At 43.4% G+C, this 14,502-nt stretch overlaps 1 protein-coding gene across 1 annotated transcript in view; it reads right to left on the minus strand.

Annotated features, from left to right (window-relative positions):
• The window catches only part of DNAH11 (dynein axonemal heavy chain 11), a 307,801-nt gene that overhangs the window by 17,736 nt on the left and 275,563 nt on the right, over positions 1 to 14,502 (minus strand). Inside the window, exons 74-76 of the mRNA XM_087860989.1 lie at positions 14,238 to 14,465; positions 8,232 to 8,423; positions 5,226 to 5,345 (exon numbers count right to left, since the gene is read on the minus strand). Of these exons, the coding sequence (XP_087717115.1) occupies positions 5,226 to 5,345; positions 8,232 to 8,423; positions 14,238 to 14,465 (540 nt within the window). The remainder of the gene's footprint in view (positions 1 to 5,225; positions 5,346 to 8,231; positions 8,424 to 14,237; positions 14,466 to 14,502) is intronic.

The raw sequence follows: 14,502 nt of genomic DNA on the forward strand, positions 1-14,502 counted from the left end.
GATGTTAAATAAAAGGTAGCAAATACAGAAGGCTGCATATCGTATCATTCTGTTTATATAAAATGTCCAGAATGGACAAATCCAGAGACAAAGAGTAGATTTAGTAGCTGCCTGGGGCTGGGGAGTGGGGGAGAGGACGGTGAGTGACTCCTAATGGGTACAGGGTTTCTGTGGGGGGTGATGGCTGCACAGCTGGGAATAGGCTTAAAGCCTTTGGATCGTCCAAGTGGGGTCGGTAAACTTCCATTTGAATTTGTCTCAACAAAGCTATCTGAAAAAATGGTGTGCTCAAAGAGAACGAGACTCCACATCATGAAAAAAACAAACCATCAAGGACTTGCAGTCATTTTTGCAGAAATCAGTGTCAGCACAATTATTAGGCACTGGGAAAGCCAGCATCCTGCCACTGTGCTGACTCTGTAGGACTGTGGTCCTTCTTACCTTTTGCTTTCTGGTATTTCATGAAACACCTGCCTCCACTGCCGCCTCCCCGAGTAGTCTTGCTCATGGCAAGAAGCTCCCGATCCCGTGTGCGTCTACACAAGTGCATTTGCCCTTGGCCTTTGGAGTAAAAAAAGCCATGGCCCCTAAGTGCTGTAAGGGACTTTCAGGAATCACTCAAGGTTAAATTGTATCATCACGGTGTCTTCAGAGCTGACAGGTACCGGAGTGATTTTCTAGACAGTACCTTCGTTTTGCAAATCAGAAAACTGAGGCACGAGGAGGTCCCGCACAAAGCTGGACAGCACATTAGTGGCAGAACGAGAACCCAGAGCTCTGAGCTCCTGGCCTGCCCGGTTTTGTTCACGGCAGCGCCCCGGCCGCCCGTGGCACACGCACAGCGCAGCGTGAGTCAGTGGTTCGGTGACTCGCGCTCCCTACACTACAAACAGATCAGCATTTCAACCGACGCAGCGTGCTACAGGCAGACGGCAGTCTGTGGCGTCCGACTGCGAGTTCGAATCCTGGGCTGGCTACTTACCAACTGTTTGACCTCCGGGGATCTGGGTTTCTTTTCTGATTACTGGGGATATTAACACCTACTTGGCCGGATGAGTGCACAGAAGAAATAATACACATGAGATGTGTAGTACTGACCCCCGGCACAGAGCAAGGGCTTAATAAATGGTTTCCGTTGTTAAAATCACAGATTAAATCTAGTCAAGTATGAGATACCATGAAAATTTATACTTAATAATAAAAGACTTCCATTTATGAAGCATGTTGTTCTAACACTGTATCAATGTTTAAACCTAACAACAAACCCATGAAATGGGCCATTTTTTGTTTGGTAGACAATGAAACTGAGGCTCAGGGGAGGTGTCTAAAATCCAAACAAATACAGACAGAACTGAATGTGACCCCTACTATTATTTTGGATTTCAAAGCCCAGCCTCCCAATTATTACTCTATATTACCAGAGGAGTTCTTAATATATGACAACTTTCAGGTGACCTGATACCTTCTTTTCCGAAAGCGATTTTCTGTGTTCCCCGCTTAGCATGGCCAAGTACCTGCCTTAGGTGAGAGAACAGTAGTAATAATAATTCCCCAACTCTGGCCGGACACCTCGAAGGCACATTGCCGTCGGGGAGCCCTCTCCCGGTGCAACCCTCACTTACCCAGCAAGAAACCCACCCATCCTCCGAACAGGCCAATACCAGCTAAAGGCATCCCGAGCAGAGCTTCCACACCGTTAAGGAGCTGCTTTTCTGACCATGTTTCATGAACCAGAGATACTCATTTCTAAGTAAGGGAACCAACGTGAGAAGCGGTGCGAAGCTGTCCCGCAGGTGCACAGGTGTCAGGGCAAGCTCCTACTATACACGGCAAGAGGAGGACACACTCTCACGAGAACAGCAGCACTCGGACACCGAGTCAGCAAGGGTTCTAGCTTCCTCTGTTGAGAAGGCGGCTCTGCCCGGGGAGGACGCAAGACGGCAAGCGAAGCGTGAGCCTGAAAACGTCAGCAGATCTGCTGGGGGGCTGCACACCTACATTTCTCACGGGCTCACGCCCTCTCCGGGGCTGCCCCCGGTGTCGTCATCTGTATTTGTCGTACCGCTGTTGGAACGGGAGCTCAGACTCGTGAAGGTTAATGGACTGTCTCGTTTGGCAACGGTCACTCGCTCCCTATCCTCGGGCCCGCGCCGGAGAGGGAACGTCAGCATGAGCTCCTCGCTCTGCCCCGTGACCTCCACCAGCGTTCGGGGAAATCAACCTCCGTAAAGGTCGTGGGCCTGACGCTGTTTAGCTTTCCCATCTCCATGGTAACCTGCTCCCAGACCTCTTCTGAGGAGTGACTTCCAATTGCAGTAAATTGGAAGTGTCTCTCTGACCTGTGAAATCCTGCTCATTAGAACTAAGGAAAGACCGGGAGACTCACAGTGAAGGAAATAAATAATGGTCACGTGGCAGGAAAGGTGGTTTGGTGGTGTTTTTTTTTTTTTTTTGGCATTGTCTCCAAATTGTTTAACATTATTAATAGTAAAAAACAAAATCTGTCCTCAATTTTCTGTGTTAGACTACAGATACTACACCACGTTTTCTAAGACATGATTATTCTCAAAATGGACTCAAGGAAGGGGATCAAAACTATGTAATATTTTAGGACATGAAGTTCTCAGAGACATTATCAACAGGTGGTTGCGCAAACTTTTAAAAAATAGAGCACTTATTTTTTTGCAGTCCTTTGCATGTTAAAGTTTTTATTTAAATTCCAATTAACTTACCACGTAATATTAGTTTCAAGTGTATAATATAGTGATTCAACACTTCCATACAACACCCGTGCTCCTCCCAAGTGCCCTCCTCAGTCCCTGTCACCTGCTTCACCCATCCCCCATCCACCTTAACCATCAGTTTGTTCTCTGTAATGAAGAGGCTGTTTCTTGGTTTGCTTTTTTCCCTGTGCTCATTTCTTTTGTTAAATTGCTACATGAGTGAAATCATATGGTACCTGTCTTTCTCTGACTTACTTCGCTAAGCATTATACTCTCTAGCTCCATCCATGTCCTTGCGCATGGCAAGATTTCATTCCTTTTTATGGCTGACAGTCCATTGTTATGTATACGGCACTGCTTCTTTACCCATTCGATGGACACCTGGGCTGTTTTCACAATGTGGCTATTGTGGATAATGCTGCTATAAACATCGGGGTGCATGTGTTCCTCTGAATTAGTATTTTTGTATTTTCTGGGTAAATTCCTAGTGGTGCAATTGCTGAATCACAGGATAGTTCTTTTTTTTTTTTTTTTTAACGTGTTTATTTGAGAGAGAGTGAGTGCATGAGCAGGGGGGAGGGATAAAGGGAGAGGGAGAGGGACAAGCAGACTCCTGCTGAGCGGGGAGCCCAATATGGGGCTCAATCCCAGGACCTTGAGATCACAACTCGAGCTGAAGTCAGATGTTTAACCAACTGAGCCACCCACGTGTCCCTCATTGGGTAGTTCTATTTTTAACTTTTTGAGGAAACTTCAAGCTGTTTTCCAGAGTGGCTGTACCAGCTGGCATTCCCACCAACCATACAGGAGGGTTCCCCTTTCTCCACATCCTCACCAACACCTGCTGTTTCTTGTGTTGCTGATTTTAGCCATTCTGACAGGTGTGAGGTGATAGCTCATTGTAGTTTTGATTTGTGTTTCCCCGATGATGAGTAATGTTGAGCATCTTTTCACGTGTCTGTTGGCGATCGGTATGTCTTCTTTGGAAAAATGTTGATTCATGTCTTCTGCCCATTTTTTAATTGCATTATTTGTTTTTTGAGGGTTGAATTCTAGAAATTCTTTTTATATTCTGGCGACTACTAACCCTTAATCAGATATGTCATTTGCAAGTATCTTCTCCCATTCCGTAGGCTGCCTTTTACTTTTATTGAATGTTTCTGTCCTATGCAGGAGCTTTTTATTTTGATAAAGTCCCAGTAGTTTATTTTTGCCTTTGTTTCCCCTGCCTCAGGAGCCATATCTAGAAGGAAGTTGCTCTGGCTGATGTCAAAGAAGTTACACAGCACTACTTTTAACATAGTTGGTATCTTGTCCAAGCGGGAAAAGAGCATGGTGTAGGGTGCCCTGGGTTTCCACGAAATACTCAGGCAATGGCCACGAACACGGAGGCCTTTAGAGAGACAGCACGAGAAAAGCGTGGCCGCCACTTTCAGCTACTTCAATAGGGAAACAGGGACTGAGCACTTTTGCCAGAAACACAGTCCTGGGCACAATGGACCGGCTGTTTGGTCTTTGCAGACATGCGGTGGTTAAGATGAGAACTCAACCCAGTACAGGGGGTGCTCTGCCCCCGCCTCCCAGTTGGGAGAACTGGGTTCTCGCATCCCATTTCTCCTGAGCACGTATTTAAGAGTTAATTATCAAAATTGAGAATACTGCATGGCTTCTGCGACAGGGAAGAAACTAAAGATTTCACTTATTTTAGAACTCTCAAATTGAAATCAATACACCTGTCTTCTGGCTGGAGCTCTTTTTGCCCAAAGTAACGGATGGACCCGGGGCTCGCCATGCCTCAGTCTCTCTCTACAAAACAGGTTAACAGCGTCAGTTCTGCGTACCTCTCAGGGTTATTCCTAAGATCCAGTCAGTCAGTTTATGTGAGGGTCCTTCGCCTGGGCACAGAACATGAGAACACACAGAGAAATCACCAAGGAGGTCTTACTGAAGCAGATTCGGATGTCACAGATCTGAGATGGGGCCCAAGACTGCATTTCTGGGGCACCTGGGTTAAGGATCCGACTCTTGGTTTTGGCTCAGGTCATCATCTCAGGGCCGTGGGATGGCGCTCCATATCGGGACCCATGCTCAGCAGAGAGTCTGCTTGAAGAGTCTCTCTCTCTCTCTGCCCCTTTCCCCCTCACATGCCCGCCCTTTCTCTCTCTCTCTCTCTCTCAGATAAATAATAAATCTTAAAAAAAAAAAAGACTGCATTTCTAACAAACTTTCAAACTCCATGACAGTGAACCAGAATATATTCTCAAAAGGCCAAGATTCCTCAATAATATTTAAGAAGTATTTATATAGTGAATTTAGTTAAAAAATTTTCTTACTCGACAGGCACCTGGCTGGCTCAGAGAAGCATGTGACTCTTGATCTTGGGGTTATGAGTTCAAGCCCCGTATTGGGTGTAGAGATGAAATAAATAAAACTTAAAAAAAATTTTTTTTTTAAATTCTTACTAGGATTTTCTCCTCTGTAAAATGAATTATAGTGTCTTACCAGGGATGGATTCATGAATTCTTCCAAATACGCCCGACACAGTTTACGATCCCAGTCATCGGTGATATGGCCTCCATACATGATCTCACCGAAGAGGTAACGGAGGTCTTCCCACGGGACCTGGGAGGGATAGCACGCAAATGTTCATTGCCAGGCCCAGTGCATCTGCCTCAGAGAGGCCAGTTAGCAGTACACGCCTCTCTCCAAGCCCCTCTAACACCATGTTCCCCCAAATCCCCATCAACAGGAGCATTTAAAAGAGGCTCAGAATGGTCTGGGCTTCTCCATAGAATTTCTGGACAGAATTATTTTCAGTGTGTTTTAGTACATTCGGTGAAAATTCACTAACACTGAACTTTGAATGCAGATTTTACAGCAATTTTTCCTAGAACATGCCATGCAGGGGAACTTTATAAACTCAAAATCTCAACCAAAAATCAAAAGAAGTATTATTTTGCAGGGCCTTTGAGGTATGTCATGTCTTTATGATCTAACAGCAAGTTTTATAATCTCATTTAGGCAAATAAAAAAAAAAAAACCTTCTACAAGCTGAATTTGGGGTATATTTAGGATACCATCCACTTGCAAAAATCCAAGCAAACCGATCCCCTTGCTGCAGACTGATCTGAGGGCTTGGTTTATGGCCTGACTGGCCTCCTCCGTGACTGTTCTAAGGGTTCTAACAAATGACTGTACCAAGTGGTATTCCAGAAATAATGGTATCTCCTCTCTATTTGGCTTAGCGGATTTGCAGCCTCTCTGCTACCCTTTAGCTTCCTCTGGGTTTGCAAAACATGCCAGTCTGTGATGAAGCCTTTCTAGACAGGAACCTTTATACCCTCAGGGGCAGTAGATTGCCTCCCAACAGTTCAAGTAAAAACTTAATTATAGCCTTCCTTGGCTGCATGATGTGACAGAACAAGTAAAATTGCTTCAACTGTTCCAATGTACTGGTTACAAGTTTATTTGAATTTGAATAAATGAAACTCAACGAGGTCTTTCTTTTAAGCTGGTCTGAGGTGAGTGAGAAATGAGAGAGAACTGAGTGGACTGAAGCAGGCTCCCTGAACCACCCTCATGGACCGGACGGACGACAGAGACCTCTTCATTTCACTTCTCTGAGTGCCTCTTACTAAGACCTGCTGTACATTCTACCAGCAGGTACGTATTGCCCTCAAGATTTTCCTGAGCTAGGGCTCTATTCTTTTCAATAATTGACTCTCTTCCCCCAAATCCTGATCTTGGTTTTTTGAACATACACCTTCCTGAAAAGGACATTTTGTACCACCAGCCTCTGTGAACATAACCTAATTCCCAAATCCTGGTCATTGGCTTCACCATGTGTGGGGAATGACTTGGGTGTAGACATCTGAGAGAGGACAGAGTGTTCAAAACCGCGAGCTGTGTTGCTCCTGGAACACCAGAGGGGGCAGCAGCACACCACCATTCCCTTGGGCCACGGTGGGGTCACTGTGGGGTGGCCAAGGCCGGGGATGTGAGAGCCAGGGCCACACAGAGGAGTCCGCTCCTTTCTCCCCATCATTTCTAGCTCGGCTCTGTACAGGAGTCAGCTGAGATGGGATAAAAATCCTTGTCTCCGCCTCAGGGGACAGTCATGAAGGACTTGTATAAGAGGATTAAGTGGTCCATTTTACTTTCTACCCAGAACTATTATAATAGTCAATTTGACCTGCAATATTTTACACAAAATGTAAGATCAACTCAAAATATTATTTATTATGAAGATCAAAATATGCTCAAATTTTGTATATTTAAAAAAGGAGAGAGACGTGAGTGCCTGGGCGCCTCAGTCAGTTAATGTCTGCTTTCTCCTCAGATCATGATCCTGGAGTCCTGGGATCAAGTCCTGCACTGGGCTCCTTGCTCGGCAGGGAGTCTGCTTCTCCCTCTGCCCCTCACCCTGCTCGTGCTCTCACGCTCTCTCTCAAATAAATAAAAATTAAGAAAAAAAATTTTAAAAAATGATAGATGTGGAATGTTGATCATCACATACCATATTAAAGCCACTCTTTTTGGATACAACTTGCTCAAAATACGTTCCTTGGGAGAACACGGCCACGTCATATACTTAGTGTACATTTTCTGGTAGGTGTCACATCACCTTGGAAGCTTGGGAAAACTTACTTGGTAACAAAAACTGTAACCATGGTTACCAAAAGAACATAAAGCAACTCTCTACACACAGAAACACAGATGAGTCATTTTAAAGGCCCTTTACAGAAAGTGTGGCCCAGAGCATAACACCTGGTTTTGACAAATGTATCTCAATTTTAACAGATTTAACTGAATGGAAGAAGTTTCCTTTATGAAGACTAAGCCAGAAAATTCTTACAAATGGTTCTTCCTGTTTGAAATCCAATCATTGGGTTTCTAAGAGTTTTCACAAACGTTCTTGATGAAGCATTCCCATTCCCATCTGTAAAACACATTGTAGCTATGAGGTAAAGTCATTCATCTACCTTTAACTTCCAATCAAGGGGAACATTACTGAGAAAGTCACAACAAGGTGGCACCCTTGATACATAATAATGACATATGCAGGAAATGCACCATTATTTATACATGTGACGCGCTGTAAATTGCTTCCATCATAAGAACTAATTGTAGTGATTATTAATGCAGTGTTATGAACTGTCGGAATTGCTGTATGTAATTACATTTGTGCAAATGCTTCATTACCTGCCTAATGAATCTGGCATACATGCACATGTGAACCACTGTTTTTGTTAACATAATGAAGGACATTTTTTTTCCGCACTAAGCTGCTGATGTAGAACTGGTTTGACCTATCTTACGAAGTTCGAGCATCCGCTGCTGGAAAACCTTTGATCTGGTGTATTTTCACACTCGGCAGAAGACGCATGTACAGTGTCAGCTATTTCAGTAATAGCTTCGAAAGAGAAATTATGCTCCATTTGATAGTGGCCAGAGACTGACAGATTCAGTACACTCTTTGGAAGAGGTTATCTGACCACCGGCACTTACGTGAGGGTTTGCCTCTAAGTAGTTGTAGAGGACGTTGGCGCAAATGGTGAGGTCTCCAGGACCGAAGGGGTAGCTACGGCTCCAGCCTCGGGGGCCAAACCTCAGTCTCCCGGCCACGCAAGCGTGGAAGTAGCACAGAGAAAAGAGGATGCTTTTAAACTCCTGCTCCTTGGAGCACACCTCAAGCGTATCCTAGGAGGAAAGGAAAATATTTGGTTACCCTTCTGCACGGTTTCCAAGGGCAAGGGTCTGCATGCTCAATGACCTTGTATCTAACTTTGAGAGAGATCTAGGACGGGGGTACCAGGCAGCTTTAAGCACGGCTGTCTATCCTATCGGCGCATAATAGGAGACTGACCACTCGGCGTTTTCTAGTCTGTTAATTTAAGAGGAATGCTTTCTCTATGCTTCAGTTATTTTACCGAATGCTTCTAAGTTCACTAGAAAATGACAAAATTCATTCTGAGCAGTGATGATCCCGCTTGACATCATTTTCCCCTGCAAAATTCTCCTTGAAAAATCTAGCTGACTGAAGGACACTGTCTTCGTTTCATCAGCATAGCAGAATGCTACTTAACCCCCAGCCCTCCATTTCCTCTGGTTTCATAGTCATCCAGATCACCTGGGCACATGGCCACCCATCAAAAAACCATTTCCCATCCTCTCTCGAAGCCAGATGTGCCATATGACCAAGTTCTTGCTGAAAGAATTTGAGCAGAAGTAATGTGTACAATTTTCATGTCATTTACTTAAAAGGAAGTTGCTTGTCCGGGTCGTCACTCTTTTCCGTTCTCTGTAGGCTAGACGTGAGGATGACCAGACAACCACGGAAGCTGTGAGTTCCAGGGGAGACACCTACCAGCTTGCACGTGTGGCTGAGCTCATGAAACAGAGCTCCCCCTTATATGTGAGAGAAGTCATCTTATTTGGATCACTGGAATTTCGTAGGGTACCTGAGCTAATATGATCACCCTGGCAAATGTTTCCTTCCAACGAACTTAAAGTAGAATTCATTGCGGGGTGGAGAGAATGGCATATGGAGGACTAGAAAACATATACCCTGTACACTAGATCTGTAACATTTTCTTTTGAAATTGCAAAGGGAAAATTAAGTCCTGGCATGCTGGTATGGTTATGGCTCCCACAGCCATAAAATCAAAAGGTGAACGACAGCCATCCAATCTCTGTCTTAAAGGTAGTAGTACTTTATTCTCAGATTTGGCAGTTCTGTGAGGCAAACGAGGACTACTTCAACTGATGTTGGGCAGTGGAGGAAGGTAAGGCCACAGCTGTACCTTCTTGCCTTGTCCTTTAAAATGGCCCAATTATAGCCAGTCTACATTGAAAATGAATCTGACAACTTGGGCCATCTACCAAGTATATTTAGCACCTTTCAGGCGGGAGTTCAGATCTGGTCTTCTAGGAATCTTCTAGTTAAAGTCTAAACCAAACCAAGACTAGATTTATTCTCTTGTTCTAAGACTAGAAGAAGCTTTTTAGATTCTTAGTGTATCACTTCCATCAGAATCCAGGGTTAGTACCAAATATAGTTCAAGAACTGGCCAGGCCATCCACAGTGTGGACTCGACTATATCACTAGGTCATTTGAAAGCACTAGGCCATTTCTAGGTAATTTATGAGGCTTGAAGATACACGATCATTAAACGTAACCTTTCCACAACTAAACATGAAATAAAAGATAAGCTCACGAAAGAAGAAAATAGAAAACATGAAATTGCAATTAATCTTGAAGACTATAAAAATATATTATCAATATATATAATTATATATATATATAATTATATATATAATTATATGTAAGAAATTTCTGGGAGATGAAATAGAAATATCAAACTTTTACTTAGGAATTATGATCTAACAAATCACCTAATACCTCTCTGAATAACATATAGTCCACAGAAAACCAAGGTACTACAATAACTAAGTACATTAATTCCGTAAATATTTCATATAACTGATTTAGTTTTATCCTCAGCACTTAAAAAAAAAAATTATACACCTTGGGCACCTGGATGGCATCCAACTCTTGATTTCAGCTCGAGGGTCATGATCTCAGGGTTGTGAGATGGAGCCCCACCACTGGGTTCCGTGCTGGGCATAGGAGCCTGCTTAAGATTCTCTCTCTCTCTCTCTTTCTCTCCCTCTGCCCCTCCCCCATCTGATCCCACCCTCAAAAAAATTAGAACTTAATGCCCATTTCATTACGCTCTGATAATATAAATGCCACTGAATCAAGCTTTTCTAATTATGGAAAAAGTATGAGTCTACCTAACATTCTACATTTCAGGTCAGTTGTTTTTACAAACTGAAAGATGAGCAAATTACTATCAGAAAATACACAAACAGCACTGTGAACAGAGAACAGGCATCCACATTCACATAACAGTGTTGTATGCCCATAGATACCAATTTTACATGCACGACTACCAATTATTTGTTTCTGCTGCAAATCTTACAGAAAAAGAAATCTAGGAGCGTCTGGGTGGCTCAGTCGGTTCAGCGTCCAACTTTTGATTTTGGCTGGGGTCACGATCTCAGGGTCGAGGAACAGGGCCCTGTGTTGGGCTCTGTGCTGACTGTAGGGCCAGCTTGAGATCCTCTCTCCCTTTGCCCCTTCCATGCCTCCCCTAGCATGTGCTCGCTCTCGCTCAAAAAAAAATCTGTATCTTATTTTAAAAATGTGGTTATTATCTGGGTATGAAAGGAGCCTAAACAGCAGCCCCTTATGCCATCTTCAAGAGGCAGGTGCTGAGCTGAAACACACAGGGAGACAGGACCCTGTAAGAAATGCTTCTTTACATCTCAATCACTTAATGATTGCATTTACATAAATATTCTGGAATGCTCAGGAAATAAAGGACTAATATTAAACTTGTTCATTATGAACACACATATCAAAGTTCAAAGGTAAATTCTGACTTGGGTGTAAACTTAAAAATACAGACTTAATTGAGTTGAATATTAAAGCATGCAAAACAAAAACACCCCAAGAGAAGAGTTCATTTGTGCAGATCCCTTGGGTGCTTTTCTCATCTGAGGAGGGTGCCCAGACAACACGAGGGACTGGGACTTGTTTCCCTAACTCAGTTGAGTACCCGAGGTAGATGGCATTCACTACCCTTTGTCCGTGTCACAAGCCTCAGCTACATGAGACCACAGCAGCAACACGGAACACCCAGCATGATACAAGCAGCGTGGCAAAGTGGGAAGCCTGTGGTACAGATCAGCAAGTGCCAGTCCGAAAATGTCCTGTTGCTGACTTTTAGCTGGGCATATGGCTGCCCAAGATAAACTGGCTGTTCCCAGCCTCTCCTGCAGGTCGGTAACGCACTGTGACTACATAAAACCAGTGAGATGCAAGGAGAAGTATGATGTATTCACTTGTAGGAAGCATCTTTAAAAAAAAAACACAAAAAAAAGCAAACACGTGCCCAGGGTCATCTTCTTTGTTCCTCTTTCATCCTACTGTCAGGAACATGGATGTGGGGGATGCCACCTGGGACCCTGGCAAGCCCATTCCAGAAACAGTGAACTGTAAAAGAACTAGACTGATGACAACTTCATGTGACACAGTGAGCTCTGAATGACCTACCTCCAGAGTTCTGATGTGGCAGAAATACTTCTTTAATCTTTTTCCAGCTACGGTTGTCTCATGCTTCCTTCACAGGTAGCCACGCATTATTCTAACTGGGAACGTACTCACAGATGACCATGGAGTACAGGTTAATACCCTTGAATTACATCGTCTGAACAAAACCGACATTTTCTTTTCTTTTTTTTTTTTTTTAAAGATTTTATTTATTTATTTGACAGAGAGAGACAGCCAGCGAGAGAGGGAACACAGCAGGGGGAGTGGGAGAGGAAGAAGCAGGCTCACAGCAGAGGAGCCTGATGTGGGACTCGATCCCGGTACACCAGGATCACGCCCTGAGCTGAAGGCAGACGCTTTAACGACTGCGCTACCCAGGCGCCCCGACATTTTATTTTCTAACATAAGGACAGGTCAACATTCATAGACTATTCTAAAATTTTTAGATTTTCTTTAGAGTTTTTGTTGGGTAGGTTTTGGTTGTAAGAGGTCTGATAGGAAATTTATTAAAGAAATAACTTTGATTATCCTTGCTTTTGCTACTTCTGATCAAAATTAGTCTTAATATTTCAGAGGATCCTTTCGACTAGATAAATACTTCCCCTTGAAGTACTTAAGAGTCTTTCCAATAGCTGTCATCTTCAGTTAATCTAGGTGGCTTTCCAGATAACAGTCAAAAGAATGGATATTTTCATGAATAAACTAGAACAGGGAAGGGATTCATGCTTACGCTTTGAGGGATCTGTTCATCCCTATCATGATATGCAACAAATTTTTTAACGTGCCTTTCCCTGGGGAGAGTGTCTGTAGTTTTATCAGATTATCAGAGAGGTCCTTACCCCAAAAAAGCTGAAGGACTATTGGGGTGAAGCATATTTGTTCATGATATGCTCACTTTTCACAAATACAGATAATTGTCCTATGGGGTTGGATAAATCCTATTTAAATAAATCAAGTTCCTGTTCTGTATTTACTTTGGGAAAGAGGTTGAGAATATCCTAAGTGGTCCGAAATTATCAACGGAGGGATTAAAAAAAAATACATGTCTGCCATGGTTCAAGAAAGAAAACATACGTGCAATTATGCAATACATTCAAAGAGATTTCTTGAGTACTTTGTTTATACAGTCTCCCCTGTTTATATACCTGTTTATATAGGCTATAAATTAATTACTTAAGTAGGTAATTAACTGTATTCTTCAAAACTGTAATCGCAGGTGGCCTATTATTATAATTCCTTCATAATGTTGGCTTGAGTATTGGCCCAGAAGATACTAGTGAAGAATGATGATATTTCTAACAGGAGGTTTAATATTTATACCAAACCATTTACATTTCCTCTTCAGGGTCCATACTACTTCTCCTAATAATAATAATACCATTTCCTGGGGTGCCTGGGTGGCTCAGTTGGTGAAACATACTGCTGTCCATCTCGGCTGGGGTCATGATCTCAGGGTCATGAGGTGGAGCCCTGCGTGGGGCTCTGTGCTGGGCATGGAGCCTGCTTAAGATTCTCTCTCCCTCTCCCCCTCCCCCAACCCCTCCCGTGTACACTCTCTCTCTCTAAAACAAACAAAATACCGTTTCCCAAGGATGTCTAAGAAATCAGAGGGAATGGCAACTCAGAGAAACAACAACAAAGGAAACTTGTTTGAAAGACTTGATTATGATTCAGATAGTTGGGATAATTTGCACAAGGAGAATAATAATAGGAGTATTTATGTTTGTATTATTTATTTTGCAAGGAAATGAAAGTATAAATAAGGTGGCAACACGGATATACTCGGAGAAGATGATTTAACTTTACTAACATCAAAAGCAGATCTAAAACTGAATATTATACTGGAACTCCTCCTCTGTCATTACTATTGTTGCCGTCCTCAGTTAACAGCAACTGGACTAACAGTGGCTTCTTCTCTTCCTGCGGTAAGAGATACTGGTCGGCCATGTTTGTCTTCAATAAGCAGGGTCCTCAGAGAGGGATGTTATTGGTTCTCCTTAAACATGTGGCTGCAGTATTTTTTTTTTTAAGCTTTTATTTATTTGAGAGAGAGAGCATGTATGTGAGTCCGAGTGAGGCGGATGAAGGGGGGGAGAGAGAATCTTAAGCAGACTCCGTGCCCAGCGCAGAGCCATGGGGCTCCATCTCACGACCCTGAGACCAGGACCTGAGCCGAAACCAAGAGTCAGGTGCTTACCCAGAGCATGTGGCTGTAGTTTTAAGGCAAAAGATAGATTTTCTAGTCACTGGAATAGGGAACGACATGGGGATCCTTTCAAGAGATTAAACCACACACTGTGATTTCACCCCGTCCCTCTGCACGAGACGCATGCATAGCTAATGGCCCCGTGGGTTTGTGAGACGACCCTGACTTTGCCAGGCTTCTGCTTTCTTACCTGATCAAAGTTGTAGAGGGCGGCATGCAAATTGGCCAGCATTCCTGTGGGTGGTTCATTAGTAATTTTAATGGAATTTTCCAGGAGTCCTTGAGGGATGATGTGTTCATGTGGTGTAGGTGCAGACTCGGCACTCATGAAAACCCGGTAATCTCTGTGGCCAACTTGGCTGAATTTTTCGAGGAGTTTCTCCAAGGTTCCTAGCCACTTGGCTACCAAATGGACATTCTGAAAAAAAACCAGTATGGCTTATAATTCTGGTGAA

This window comes from Ursus americanus, chromosome 3 (genome assembly GCF_024610735.1).
Source record: "Ursus americanus isolate L20-20 chromosome 3, mUrsAme1.1.p, whole genome shotgun sequence".
In the NCBI taxonomy this organism is placed as follows: domain Eukaryota; kingdom Metazoa; phylum Chordata; class Mammalia; order Carnivora; family Ursidae; genus Ursus; species Ursus americanus.